The 14,097-nt window shown below is 34.9% G+C and overlaps 1 protein-coding gene across 1 annotated transcript in view; it reads right to left on the minus strand.

Annotated features, from left to right (window-relative positions):
- Window positions 1-9,024, minus strand: part of LOC145239839 (uncharacterized) — a 17,241-nt gene extending 8,217 nt beyond the window's left edge. The window contains exons 1-5 of the mRNA XM_080103386.1: window positions 8,286-9,024; window positions 6,838-6,967; window positions 6,204-6,308; window positions 3,041-3,183; window positions 1,724-1,922 (exon numbers count right to left, since the gene is read on the minus strand). Of these exons, the coding sequence (XP_079959512.1) occupies window positions 1,724-1,922; window positions 3,041-3,183; window positions 6,204-6,308; window positions 6,838-6,967; window positions 8,286-8,990 (1,282 nt within the window). The 5' untranslated portion in view covers window positions 8,991-9,024. The remainder of the gene's footprint in view (window positions 1-1,723; window positions 1,923-3,040; window positions 3,184-6,203; window positions 6,309-6,837; window positions 6,968-8,285) is intronic.
- Window positions 9,025-14,097: the final 5,073 nt, after the last annotated feature.

Raw genomic sequence — 14,097 nt, forward strand, 5'->3', positions numbered from 1 at the left:
GTAAGTATTATCGCGTTGAGGATTAATAGGGTTTAGTCACCACAATACCACATTCGTTTGGAAACTACTGACTGACTTGGCTGAAATTTTGTATGGACCTTTGTTATGCACAGCGAACTAAGTGTTATGGTATATGTTCAATGCACAGTAAGGGGTTAATGGTAATTGGTAGGGATTAGTATTTAATGCAAATATGAGAACAACTTTAATTATATTCAACCGTCAATTTGATATAAAGTACTCAATCATAATCGGCAAAATTATGAATGCTTAAACGTTATCAATATATCAATTTTGCTTTGTAAAAGTGCTCAATATTAATGAAATAGCCACTCTATTGTGATCGGTATAAAAAAAAAAGTCTATTGTAACACTCTATATCTATAAAAGTGAAATTTTCTGTGTTTCTGTCTGTGTGTGTACATTTCCATGCAAAATTTCTCAATTTTCAGTCTACAGACTCGAGATTTGACATAAGGGGTATTGAGATTTAGAAAAACCTTTTTAATTGGTTTTTGGCCAGAAATTTGACTGTCAAGGGGTAAAAGTTAAACGATTTGACCTTTGAAAACTCTACAAAACTCCTCCGCCAATTTTAGGTATAAGCACTTGAACTTTTAAATGTAGGTCACTTGGACATGGATCAAACTTTTTAACTTGGTTTAAGTCCAAAACAATAAATGTTAGGGGATCAAAACTGGGGTCAAAGTTTTTTAAAAAATTGACCTCTCAGTTAATTTTTGGTTTAAACATTTCAAATTTTACATAAAGGGTGCTCAGACATGCACCAAGCTTCTAAATCAGTTTTTGGGCGAAAATTTAGCTGCCAAGAGTTGACCGTTGCAGACTCTACCAAATTCCTCCGCCAATTTTTTTACCTAAACACTTGAAATTTTAGATGTATGCTACCTGGACATGAATCAAATTTTTTAATATCTGCATATGCACATAAAGTTATGAACAGTACATAGGACCGGAGCAAAGCCGGTCTGAACTGCTAGTTGATTATAAAACAAAACCTATCTATATTAGTGCTACAGAATGACAACTGAAACAAATATTTTATAATCGAAAAATTTCAAACAATATGATTACACCATTATTAAATACTCGACATTTAGCTTGTTAAAAACGGGCAAAAGTTATACCGGTTGACTTACAATAGGAGCTTTATGCCAAATTTATGGTTGAATATGGTTAAGTTGGGTTCATTTTTTACATTAAATACTAATCCATATTAATTCCCATTTATCCCTTACTGTGTATAGAACAGATACCATAATACTTGGTTGGCCGCCCTTTAACATAACAAAATTTCAGCCAGATTAGTCAAGTGGTTTCCGAGAAAACTTCTAGAGCAAATGTTGTAATGTGGTGACTGATCCCATTAATTCGTGTTAATTAACTGTGCATCAAACGGTTACTATAATACTTACTTCGTTACACCTCATTATAACAAAGGTCAATGCAACATTTTACTTATATCTCACCAGTAGTTTTCGTGAAAATGTGGAACGGACAACAGACAAGCAGACAGGTAGACTAATATATATATAATATAGATTGCCTTTAGGGTACTCGATGCGATATCATTGTGTGGGGTTATATTGTATGGCATATGTACAGTCGGTGGGCCCTTCAAATATATCTGGTCTCCTGAGAAGAGAAGTGAATCACAACAACATAACCTATACGAGATTTATATAAGGAGTGCACTTCTTACTTTTCATCACGGAGTGGGTCTGTTCTTCTCGGTGCGTTAGTTCCTTCTCGAGGTTTTGCAGTTTCTCTTCCTGGTAGAAACACTTTAAGTGAAGATCGGACATGTTGCGATGCAGGTGCCTCCGTTGTTCAGTCTGGGTAGCCTTGTTTTGTTTCTGGCGTGGAAACAGCAACTGGTAACCGAGGTTTGTCACCGCAGACTGAAAACAAAACAACAAAGAAACAAAAGAATAAAGTAATATATATATATATATATATATATGCTACATACATGATGGTTTCAAAATAAAAAGAACACACTTAGAACTTTAATATGTGCAAAAAATAAAATAGTGGGAATGGTTGTAGTTTTACATATCGATTCTTGACTGTACAAAAGCAGCTTTTTTTCAACTAACCACAATAAATATCCAGTCCCAGAGTGCGAACTATGACAGCTTAAATATACATTTTATGGATCTATCAAAAATATATGAGAGCCACATTCTCCAAAAACACTCCACGATATAGTAAATAGTGCGAGGCAGAAGTATTGTAGGCATAAATAGGTTTAATGTCGCCGCGCGTTAAAATGATCAAATATCGAGAATCAAATTTATTTTTGTAACTATTAGAGGGTCTTAAATTTACTTGTGTTCCAATTTTGAGAACCTGCGTTACCTCAAAACACACAAAATATGTTTAGATTTTGGTGATCTATTAGAGAGTTTGTGCGAATTAAAACGAATTAAAGCTGCAAGTATTTAAAGCTCTCAATACATTTATTTATTTATTTATTTATTTATTTATTTTACTCTTAAATTTGCAATTTTTATTAATTACTAGCGGGGAGAGCCGAAGTTGCCCGGGATTGAAAGATGGTCAACGAATGTTTCACACTCTCATACTTTTATTGTCGTCGAAATCGGTAAAATCGCCAATTTTTCAATCAAATCGATTGATTGCCTGCTCTAGTTGGGGGCCCATTGCGGCGCACCAGGAGGAAGCTTCACATGCTCTTTGCAGTGATTGTAGACTACATTGCGCTGTATAAAAACTACTGTTGATTTTATAGAATTGTTTATATATATATAATGACTTGAATTAAAGTTTAAAATGCGTCAATTATGCTCTAATGAGAAACATTCATTTTGGACGCGCCCTGTCATATCAAAGAATCTAATGCTGATTTTATATATCTGGCCTTACAGCTTGTACAATAGTAATAGCTTGAATTTAAGTTTAAAGATGAAAAAGTGTTCTCACTGAAAATATCGAAAATAAAAACAAGTTTTCCACATATTTCATTGTAACTTATTTCCATTTTCGGCCACCATACCTTTACGGAATATTCTTTTGGTGGATTTGGTTCCGACTGATTCATCACGCGTCGCTTTAATCTCTGGATTTCCCGCTCCTTTGATTTGAGTTTGTCCTCATAACACTGGATGATGTGCCGCTTATCAGCGTCAATATTCAAGTCTAGAAAAGGACAAAAACATAAATAAAACCTTTAACAATAAGAATAGATCATTTGGCTGAAACGGTTAGCTCCCAAAATGGCTACCAAGTTTTATCGACTAGTTTTATTCTGACTTGGCAACCGGTGAAAAAGCAAATAAATCCACCATTTTAACGTGTTGTCTGTTTTTGTTTTGTTTTATTTTTTGTTTTGTTTTTTTTGTTTGTTTTGTTTTTTGCCTTTGTTTTTTGCAAATATTTGTTTTGACTATTTTATTTAATTTGGCAAATCTTAATCTATTATCTGATGGGGGTATTTTCATTTAAGTTTTCAAATATTATTTACTTTTCTGATTTCCCGATTTATTTGTTTGTTTGTTTGTTTGTTTGTTTGTTTGTTCTTTTGTAATTAATTTATTTTCTATTTTTAGTTAATATTTTTTATTTTTGCAAATATTAATTTGATTTCGGATTTTTACCGATTTTATTTTTGTATCATTTTTGTTCAAGTATTTTTTCAGATTTTCGTGCAAAAGTCGTTGTCTGATTTTTGTGATTTTATTTTTGTATCATTTTAGTTCTTCAAATATTTTTTCAGATTTTTGTGCAAAAGTCGTTTTCTGATTTTTGTGATTTTATTTTTGTATCATTTTTGTTCTTCAAATATTTTTTCAGATTTTTGTGCAAAAGTCGTTTTCTGATTTTTGTGATTTTATTTTTGTATCATTTTTGTTCTTCAAATATTTTTTTAGATTTTTGTACAAAAGTCGTTGTCTGATTTTTGTGATTTTATTTTTGTATCATTTTAGTTCTTCAAATATTTTTTCAGATTTTTGTACAAAAGTCGTTGTCTGATTTTTGTGATTTTATTTTTGTTTCATTTTTGTTCTTCAAATATTTTTTCAGATTTTTGTGCAAAAGTCGTTTTCTGATTTTTGTGATTTTATTTTTGTATCATTTTTGTTCTTCAAATATTTTTTTAGATTTTTGTACAAAAGTCGTTGTCTGATTTTTGTGATTTTATTTTTGTATCATTTTTGTTCTTCAAATATTTTTTTAGATTTTTGTACAAAAGTCGTTTTCTGATTTTTGTGATTTTATTTTTGTATCATTTTTGTTCTTCAAATATTTTTTTAGATTTTTGTACAAAAGTCGTTTTCTGATTTTTGTGATTTTATTTTTGTATCATTTTTGTTCTTCAAATATTTTTTTAGATTTTGTACAAAAGTCGTTGTCTGATTTTTGTGTTTTATTTTTGTATCATTTTTGTTCTTCAAATATTTTTTCAGATTTTTGTGCAAAAGTCGTTTTCTGATTTTTGTGATTTTATTTTTGTATTATTTTTGTTCTTCAAATATTTTTTCAGATTTTTGTGTAAAAGTCGTTTTCTGATTTTTGTGATTTTATTTTTGTATCAGTTTTTTTCTTCAAATATTTTTTCAGAATTTTGTGCAAACGTCGTTTTCTGATTTTTGCGAATTAGTCAACCCTTAGAATTACCTTTGTTTGCTCATTCGATATTTATGATTTTATTATTTGTTTCTTACTACCAAATAAAACAAACCCTTATTAATTAATATTTTCAAAATAAAAATGTTAAAAAAGTAATCTGTAAAAACCAAAAAATACACAATGAATATTTGCAAAATAAAATTTATAAAAGGGAAACCACAAAAATTAGACAACAAAATAATAAGATGAATTAATTTGACTTTTCATCGGTTGCCAAATCAAAATATTTCCGCCAATTCTGGGAGCAAACCGCTTCAATATAACCAAATATTCTGCTAAAGAGACGATTTGTTATACTGGTAAGAACACCGACAAATCAAACTCTTCTTATTAAAGAGACAATGGATACGCCTGAATAAGTGTAATGCGTAGTGCATAATAATGTGTTGCGACTAACATGTTGGATGGTCTTCACAAGTGAAGTGGATATCAGAGTTACATGAAAATTCAGTGTTCCAAGTCTTATCTGATTAATAGGACAACTTCTGAAGAAAAGCTTTGCCAAAAATATACCACTCCACTCGGCAACATTTTTTGTAGTACAAAAATAATCATTCATTCATGTTATTAAGTATTTGCAAAAAAAATACCGGGTCTGTTATATTTCTGCTCTAGCTAAGAATATACTGTGTCAGACATTCAAGATAGGTTCGTTTATGTACATCTATTCAAATGTGAAAAAGCCGCCTTCTAAAGAGAAAATCCAAGACTAGGTTGACGATTGCAAGAACTATTAGATAGTAATGAACCTTAATGCAACCAGTGGCAACCGTTTAAGTCACGAAGGACACTCCAAGAAACGTACAGCTGAGTTGATTTTTAATACAAGAGAGTCAGTTCCGCAAAAATGAGCTTCGGACACTATACGCATTGGGTGTTGCAATGGTCTGATTCCAGTTAGCTCTCACATCTAAAATCTGCCCCGGGATTTGCTGAAGAAAAAAAAAGCTTGATTAGTTTCAAGACTAGTTTTAAAAGGGACAAACAGCCCAGAAGTTAGCGCGTATACATATACACACGCACATATACACGCTAGGTTTCTATTTCTGTGGCTATCTTAAAGACAGTTATGCAAATATATCTAGGGTCATCGTGGAACATAAGGAAGTCATCAAAAAGAAAGACAACCCCATTTTTGCTCGATTTGTAAGAATGTCATGCATCAATTTGTGCTCCGCCTCGCGAAATGTCAGATCTAAATGGAAATCATCTCAGACTTATGATTGAGAATAAAAAAACAAGTGTTGAAATACTTTTGTGCTTTGATAAATAAACCGTCACCAAAGTTTCGTTTATTCATTGCAGAAAATTAAGGAATGGCGTCCATCGAACATGTTTTAGAAGAGTGAAGATTATTCTATACATATTTAAAAACTAATGAAGTAAATTTTAGAATGTTTCTCGATATTTTAGATGAGGGTTGATAATTGGGATTATTTGGATTACTACGCGAATATCACTCAAGATGAGAACAATCGCCTGAACTTGATTCAAATAATATCAATTCTAGAATTTAAAAAACGACGTACGTTTGTTTCTAAACCGGAACGAATCTTTTGACTTCTGTGATTCCGATACTGAAGACGATGACGTCGAGGACGTCGACGAGGGAGACGAAGGTAAATTCCTCGGACCTAGAAACAAAAAATAACGTTTCTTTTTTAATACAATTAAAAGGGGGTTAATATGCCGTGAAACAAAAACAACCAAACCAAATCCTAGAATAAATATTTTATATTAAAAAATTAAAGTATAGAGGTGATTTTAAAAATGACTGTGGGGGGGGGGGAATTGTGGCTTATTATTAAAACGTTTGCGCGTGTGTGCGTCATGTGAAATCAAGCTGTCGGGGGAAGGGGAGAAAGAATCAAGATGGCGACACCCACAGTTTTTATAACAAAATGACGGAAAATCGCGCGACTCGTGCGCAAAATCTCACTGCTCAACTGCATAAAAGGAGAACGTGGACGAACGGTGACGAGAATCTTAGGAGACTGTTGTTGTATGTTATTGAGTCACTTTGTTTTCTTGCTGTTTCTCTTTTATTATTACTGTTTTTTCCTGCCTTTTTTGTGTTAAAGACTGTATTCATTAAACAAAGGGTGATATGTCACAAAACAAAAGAAGCACCAAACGTTTCAATTGAATCGATTATTTACTTACGGCTGATGTTGTCTGACGCATCCGAGATGCTGCTATTATCGTTTTCGGCGGCATTCAATCGGGACATTTCTTCATCTCTGTATTTCATGAGTGCTTTTATAAATTCGCCACGAAGATTACTTTCCATATCCTGAAAAATCATACAATACAATACATATTCAAGTAGTTTTATCCATATAATGGTAATACGAATTTTCGGGGGGGGGGGGTTAGTTAATCTTGGTATCATAGATTTAAAGAACCAATGAAATGTTATGGTCTACTTAGAAATAATTATAATAGATTAACAAGGAAACTTCTTTCTTTCGATTTAAAAGTAAAAAGATGAGAGATAAGAAATAGAGATACAAAATAAAGCAGACAAATTCTGTGATAAAACAAAACAGAGGGATATACTGATATAGTGTCAGAAAGAAAGAACGAAAGAAAGAAAGAAAGAGGGACAGGACGCGAAAGGTAGAGGAGATTGATATAAAAACAGAGACACATTACAACAGGGTCGTTTTCAAATTCAATCTGAGTTGTGTTATAATAAGGATTATGACAACAGAATATTCTTTTCATTGTTTTGACTCTCGAGTATATATCCGATACAGTTAGACACAGTTAATCCACCGAGGAGAACTTCGCTCGATATAAAAGCATACAAGATATCAATGGATACACACTGGAGAGTCAAAACAATGAAAAGAATTTGCTGTTGTCTTAGCCCTAATTATAAGTCGTCCCCACCAATATTCGAAATTGGTCCAATTCAGCAGTCATTCTCAATCCTACCATAATGTTCTTCGTCTTTCAACTGACAATCATTCCATCGCGTTAACCCGTATCCTCGAGTGGCTTTTGGACTCGAAAAGTACCGAAGCGGCAATCACCCTAGGCGGGTTGAGCTGTCTTTCTTTTTCTGAGGAAGTTTCATGGTAAAATTATTTTCACAAGCGGTCCCAGGTCGTTTGTATATCATAGTCATGGGAGATAACAACGTTCGGTTTTTGCAGTTATTGTTGGGAAGTGTCGGCGTACTCTTACATACAGCGCCTGGTATTCCCAAATGGTCACCCAACTGGTACCGATCAGGCTCAACATTGCTTAACTTTGGTGATCTAACGTGTCAAATTGATTATGTCGTATAAGTGGTGAGCCACTTGGTGACATATTCGTAGGGCTATAACAACAGCATATTTTTTCATTGTTTTTACTCTCGAGACATTTAGATACAATTAATCAACCAAGGATCAAATCACTCTACATAAAAATATATAAGATATCAATGGATATATATACCTGAGAATCAAAATAAGCAAAAGAATATGCTGTTACTCTACACATTAGTAAACACTTATTTTCATTTTTTTTTAATAATAAAAATTGGTAAGCGAAGACAATGTTTGCCATGCTTACATTTATAGAAGGCACACCAAAGAAAAATAAACCAAATTAGATCTCACCTTTTCAAAAAGTTTCTGAAGTTTCGAGCCGTCTACCTTATGCAACTCTTCCATACAACATAACTGGATAACCAACCGCTTACCATCGAGTTGGTCCTTTTTGCTCATGTTTGATGCCACCGCTCCATTCTCGCCGCTACCACCATCCAATACTTTACAATCGCCATCCCCTACATCACCACCACCTGCTTGCCTGCCAGTCCATTGATACTCAGCCGAAGCCGTTGACGAATGTTGAGAACTGACCAAGGCTATTTCCTCGTAAATATCCGGCAGACCACCCGTCATTTCGGTCGTAAATGTGGGATTTGCTGCGGGGGCGGATTGGTAACTGCGACGGCGGGATTCAGCGAATGAGTTGTTTGAGCCTTTTCGTTGGGGGCCGTAGCCCGTGTTGGACTTTTCAACGCCGCCGTCTCTAGGCTGTTGCTGTTGCTGTAAGGCCTGTTGAGACCCGACAGGCTGGATGAATGATGGGTTGGCGGCGGTAGGCCAAGGTTGGTTTCTGCCGCCGGGGCTTCCATCGTTGTTTGGGAGTTCATGATTGCCACTGTTGGTGACTGGTCGACTAGGGACATTGTCCGAAGCAGGGGGCGGAGAAACAGGCCCCCGAACAGCTTCCACGGAGCCTTTCTCGTTGGTCGCGTGTGGCGGACCAGGGGCCACTTGCCAGGGTTGACATTCGCCGGCCATGGATATTTCCATCTGGCGGGTTTTCCGGTGAAGATCGTCCAGATATTCGAAACGGAGTCTGAAATTAATAAAAACCGAAAGACATGATATAAAATGTATGTGTGTGCATTATATATGATTTTAAATCGCAATGGTTTATGCGAACCATATCGCTATATATAAAGGACAAAGATGTTGTGTTTGTCCATTTGTGGCACTATATTTTAGTGCCACGGTTCTTAACACACTCTTCAGCATGGCCGGGTGGTGACTTGGCCATAAGCGCAGAGATACACAGAAATGAAACCCAGAATTCCCTTTCCTCTATCGACCTCTTTTTCGTCCGGACAGCATAAGGTGGCCACGTATTTTCTGTCTCTCTGTAAATGAGAGGAGGGGGAGCATCCCCCTCCTCTCATCATTAGTTAGGTAGGTAGTTTAATTTTGAAGATTATTAAGTGTAAATTGTCTTTGTGTATATATTGCATACATTTTGTAAAATCAATAGTTTATTGTATTTCTCATATATGAAGATTGTGTCTTGTTGTGTGTTTTCTTGTGTCTTCCATAAATGTCTCTATTAAACAACGAAGCGGTCCGGAGGACGAAGGAAAATTCCAACCAGAATGCCAACAGGGTGAAGATATCATCCTGAGAGGCTGAAAAAGTCACACACCCACACCCAACATCCCAGGTATGATTTTCTTCTCGAAACACGAACCCTAATGACTGGTCCATCTTCACACTTTCATGGGACTGTTTCTAAGACAATTAGTGTCACACGTGAAGCCAGTCATACGCCAGTGACCGGCTGATCGTGCTATACATTCATTAACTACTTGTAGATTAATAAAACTATGAATATTACTTCTGAATTTTTTAGATTAAGATAAGTAATTGTATTATTTAGATTTTTCGGACTACTATTCTCATATTGGGTGGTATTTTCACAACGATAATCTCTATTTTTTTCGGACTTTTAATCTTCATGTCCAACTCGGGAATCTATAAAGAATTTCGAATCGAAATCCCAAAACTTTACTAAGACGTCAATGGTAGTTTCTTTTCCATTGTTAATAATTATATATAATTTATTTAATTTATCTATGAAATTTTAATTATTATCGGGATTCTATGATGTTATATAACTATTAGTGCAAATATCTGTGAAGTATACGTGATTTTTACAGAGGAGGTATTTAATTATCTAGGACAATGATTTTTTTTCGGATGAAGGAAACAATTATTTCTTAATATTATTAAACTTTACATACATTTGTTATACCAAGGGAAATATTATTATTATTCACTCAAGAACGGGCTTTTACACCAAAGCTAGTGAGCATAGTCAAAGAGTTATTTATATGGAAAGCCTCTGGCGTAGCATGTTTGCTGTGCCAAGTAGAACTGATTTCTGGAGTACGGTGGTGTTGTACTTGATTCCAAATTAATTCAACTGTTTCTCAAGATCATCTAGAATTGATTCAAACGCACCCACGATTATTGGCACGATGCGAATTTTCTTATTCCACAACCTAGCAATCTCCACACTCATTTCTGATAGTTCTGTAGTTTCACATTCTTCTTGACTGCTAAGTTGACAGTGTTTGGGCAAGTCACATCAATAATTTGTCGTTCATTGGTCTTTTTGTTCACAGCTACAATATCTGGTTTCCTGTTAGTTATCTCTCCGCACTTAACCATGAAATCCATGAGAATCTTAATGTCTTCATTTAACGGCTAACGCTTCTGGGTGATGTTAGAACCACTTGTCAGTCACTTGGATTCCAAACTTTTGGCATAAACTTCAATGTAGATTTGCACATACTTTGACATGGCAACGTTTTTTAGCAAGTGTGGAACACGCAATAACAATGTTTCAATAGTTACAGCACACAGTTTGCACATATCAAAACAGTCTTTTCCAAATATGTTTCTATTGATTGCAGTTGTATTTATTGTCTGCTCCTAAGCAGCAAATATACAATTTTCTGTTTCTTTTTTACGTCTCCTTAAGGCAGAAAATTCCACGTATCCTGATATTTTAATACTTTAGTATCTCGCTAAAAATGACCATGAAGTTTCATTCTTACCAACTCGGTCAACTTTTCTGCTTCGGTTCTTTCTTTGAACTTTATCTATCTCTCTCTTTCTCTCTCTCTCTCTCTCTCTCTCTCTCTCTCTCTCTTGTCACTGCTACAAGTAACACTTCATGACTATTAGCCAAGTAGTGGTGCACGCTTTTAAGTTCTCTCCTGATACATTATTCAATCTCAATCTGCCTTCTTCCGCCTTTCTTCTTTGTGATGTACAACCTGAGCACATTACAATTTGTGTGAAGTCCTCCATACTTGACTAACAATTTGCGGATGTCTCTATCCGCCCTCTTCATTTTTTCCTGTGTCCATCCTACAAAAGCTGCACTGTACCGAATTACAGCAAGCAACCGTCCCTGGCTGTAAACAACTTTCTACTGTTCAGTCGAGATTTCAGTAGCAGTTCGAGTCTCTTCATCTACACTTCTTTCGCCCTCTCTTTTATTTCATTGCAGAGCATCGTGTCAAATTCAAGCACCCTCAGGTACTTGTAGCCTTCCGCATCAGGATCTCCAAATATTTCACCATTTGACAAAATGATGCCTTTCATGGCTCCTCTTTCCCCTCGTTTAAAACTAACAACTGTACATTTGGAAATTCTAAACTCCATATTTATGTCTCCCCTCCACTGCTGTACGGTTTCAACCAAAGAGTCAATTTCCTTTTCTGTTTTGCTAAACAATTTCAGATCGTCCATAAATAACATGTGGCTTCGATCCATCTTCGGTCCATTCTTCTCCAGCTGGTAACCCATTATTCTCTCTTAGCATATGTGTGAATTATATGAGTGCTATTACGAATAGAAGTGGAGAAAAGGAATCTTCTTGAAGTATCCGCGTTTGTTATTGACTGTCCCTAATAGTTTCCCATCTGAAAGAAGGTTGGTTTTTCAACGGCTTATACCATTTTCAAAGAAAACAGTAAGGGTGGCTGAAATTCATAAGCTTTTTTTACATAATCTATCCAAGCCACAATCAAGTTTGATTTTTCTCTTTCTGTAGTTCTTTAAAATACATTTATCAATTGATAGTTGGCCTTTTTTCCTAAATACCTTTTTCTCCCGCCTTTTTGCTCAACTGGTAGTGAACAATTCACTTCAAGATGGTCATATACTTTTGTATTGAATATCCCTGCCAATGTCTTCCAAAGCAAGTTAATAATAATAATAATAATAATAATAATAATAATAATAATAATAATAATAATTATTATTATTATTATTATTATTATTATTATGTTCGTTAACTTCACAGTTGTGATGTTTTACACCGTTTTTTTTTTGTTTATTTTTTTGTTGTTTTTTTTTTACTCAATAGCGGGCTTTTATACCAAAGCTAGTGAGCATAGTCAAGGAATAAATTAGATGGAAAGCGTCTGGCATAGAATGTTTGCTGTGCCAAGCAGAACTGGAGTACAATGATGTTGTATTTGATTCCCAAGAAGTTCAAGACTACCTTAAATTAAGCTAAGCGCACCTATGATTATTGGCACGATGGAAGTTTCTTATTCCACGATCTAGCAATCCCCAACCTCAGTTTCTGATAGTTCTGGAGTTTATAATTCTTCTTTATTGTTAAGTTGATGCCGTTTGGGCAAGTCACATCAACGATTTGACATTTATTGGTCTTTTTGTTCCCGGCTACAATATCCGGTTTCTGTGAGCTATCTCTCGGCCACACTGAACCATGAAATCCATTACTATTATTATAATTATTATTATTTTTATTATTATTATTATTATTAAAACTATATTACACAGCTAGGTGAAGAGGACAGTCATGGAATTTCCACGGGCACCAAAGTATATTTATAATCCTGTAGCATTTAATGCTTGCTAAGTCTTTGTTGATTAACAATATAGAAACAGAATGAGAAGGTTGTTGTTTAACTGATTTTCAGCCAATACTAATCCTGTTAATTCGATCCAAATCCGATATCAGTTTTGCGTAATATGACCCGTGAATATAATTACTGTTATTTTTATACTTATGAGTCACCTCTTATCAGGCAAAAAGCGACTCAAGTAAAACGTTAATATGAATGTCAGTTGCATGATGAAGAATATTTTGAAAGGATTGAAACCATGAATGGAATGGCCAGAATTTGATTACTTAAGGAACGGCTCGACAAGTATTGGTTGGCATCGGGCATGTATAGCATTACACACACCTGTTTATACACATGTTAACATGCAGGGGCTCAACGCGTTGTATACTCCGTCGCAAGGAACATAAAAAGTAAGAGATAAGAAATTCAACTCGTTGTTTCAGATTGTAACAAAAGATCTTTATTTCCCCTTCTCCGCCCTCGCATGACTTCTCGTCTTGACTGTGACGTCACCCACGTATCGCAAACGTGATCGTGATTATTAGTCTGTGAACACGTTCTTTTATAATCTTTTTCTTTTTCCTTTCCGTGACCTTATTTGCATACAGGTGCCATACGTGCATCCGCGCTCTGTTACACTTGTAAACGATCATGTTGTAATCAGCTTTGAAGCAACTCGCGATAATGTGTTCCAGAGATGGAAAGTTCCTAAAAAGAAACTGTTGAATGATATGATTGTCAGTTGTGTGATGAACAAGACTATGAGAGGATTGAAAACGATGAATGGAGTGGACAAATCCTCATTAAAACACACGGTTCAACAAGTATTCGTTGACTTTAGATTTGAAGACGATTCTGTTATAGTTTGCAGTGAAGAAGTCCCATGTCAATGTGTTTCACAGATGTGGGGTTCTTGAAAAACAAGCTTTTATGAGAAATTCCATTTGGTCTTTGGTGTGTAAAGGAAGAAAGGAAATTTTTTTGCATTAATGGTAAAAAATGAGTTCTCGCTGTGAATGTTTTACAAGAAGGAACAGGTAGAGTCTCAGTCGAGTATCTTCCATGGAAATAAGGATAGAGTAGAGAAAGATTAGTGGCGCCTTTTCTGTGATAAACGGGTTGTCAGAGTAGAGATCGCCTCCCACTAGATTGTTAAGTCGATTTTCTATATGCATCTGCATCAGTTAATATATTAATACTATCTGCTTAGTTCATGC

The sequence above is a fragment of the Euprymna scolopes genome, chromosome 19, assembly GCF_053919585.1.
Source record: "Euprymna scolopes isolate OS-2025 chromosome 19, ASM5391958v1, whole genome shotgun sequence".
In the NCBI taxonomy this organism is placed as follows: domain Eukaryota; kingdom Metazoa; phylum Mollusca; class Cephalopoda; order Sepiida; family Sepiolidae; genus Euprymna; species Euprymna scolopes.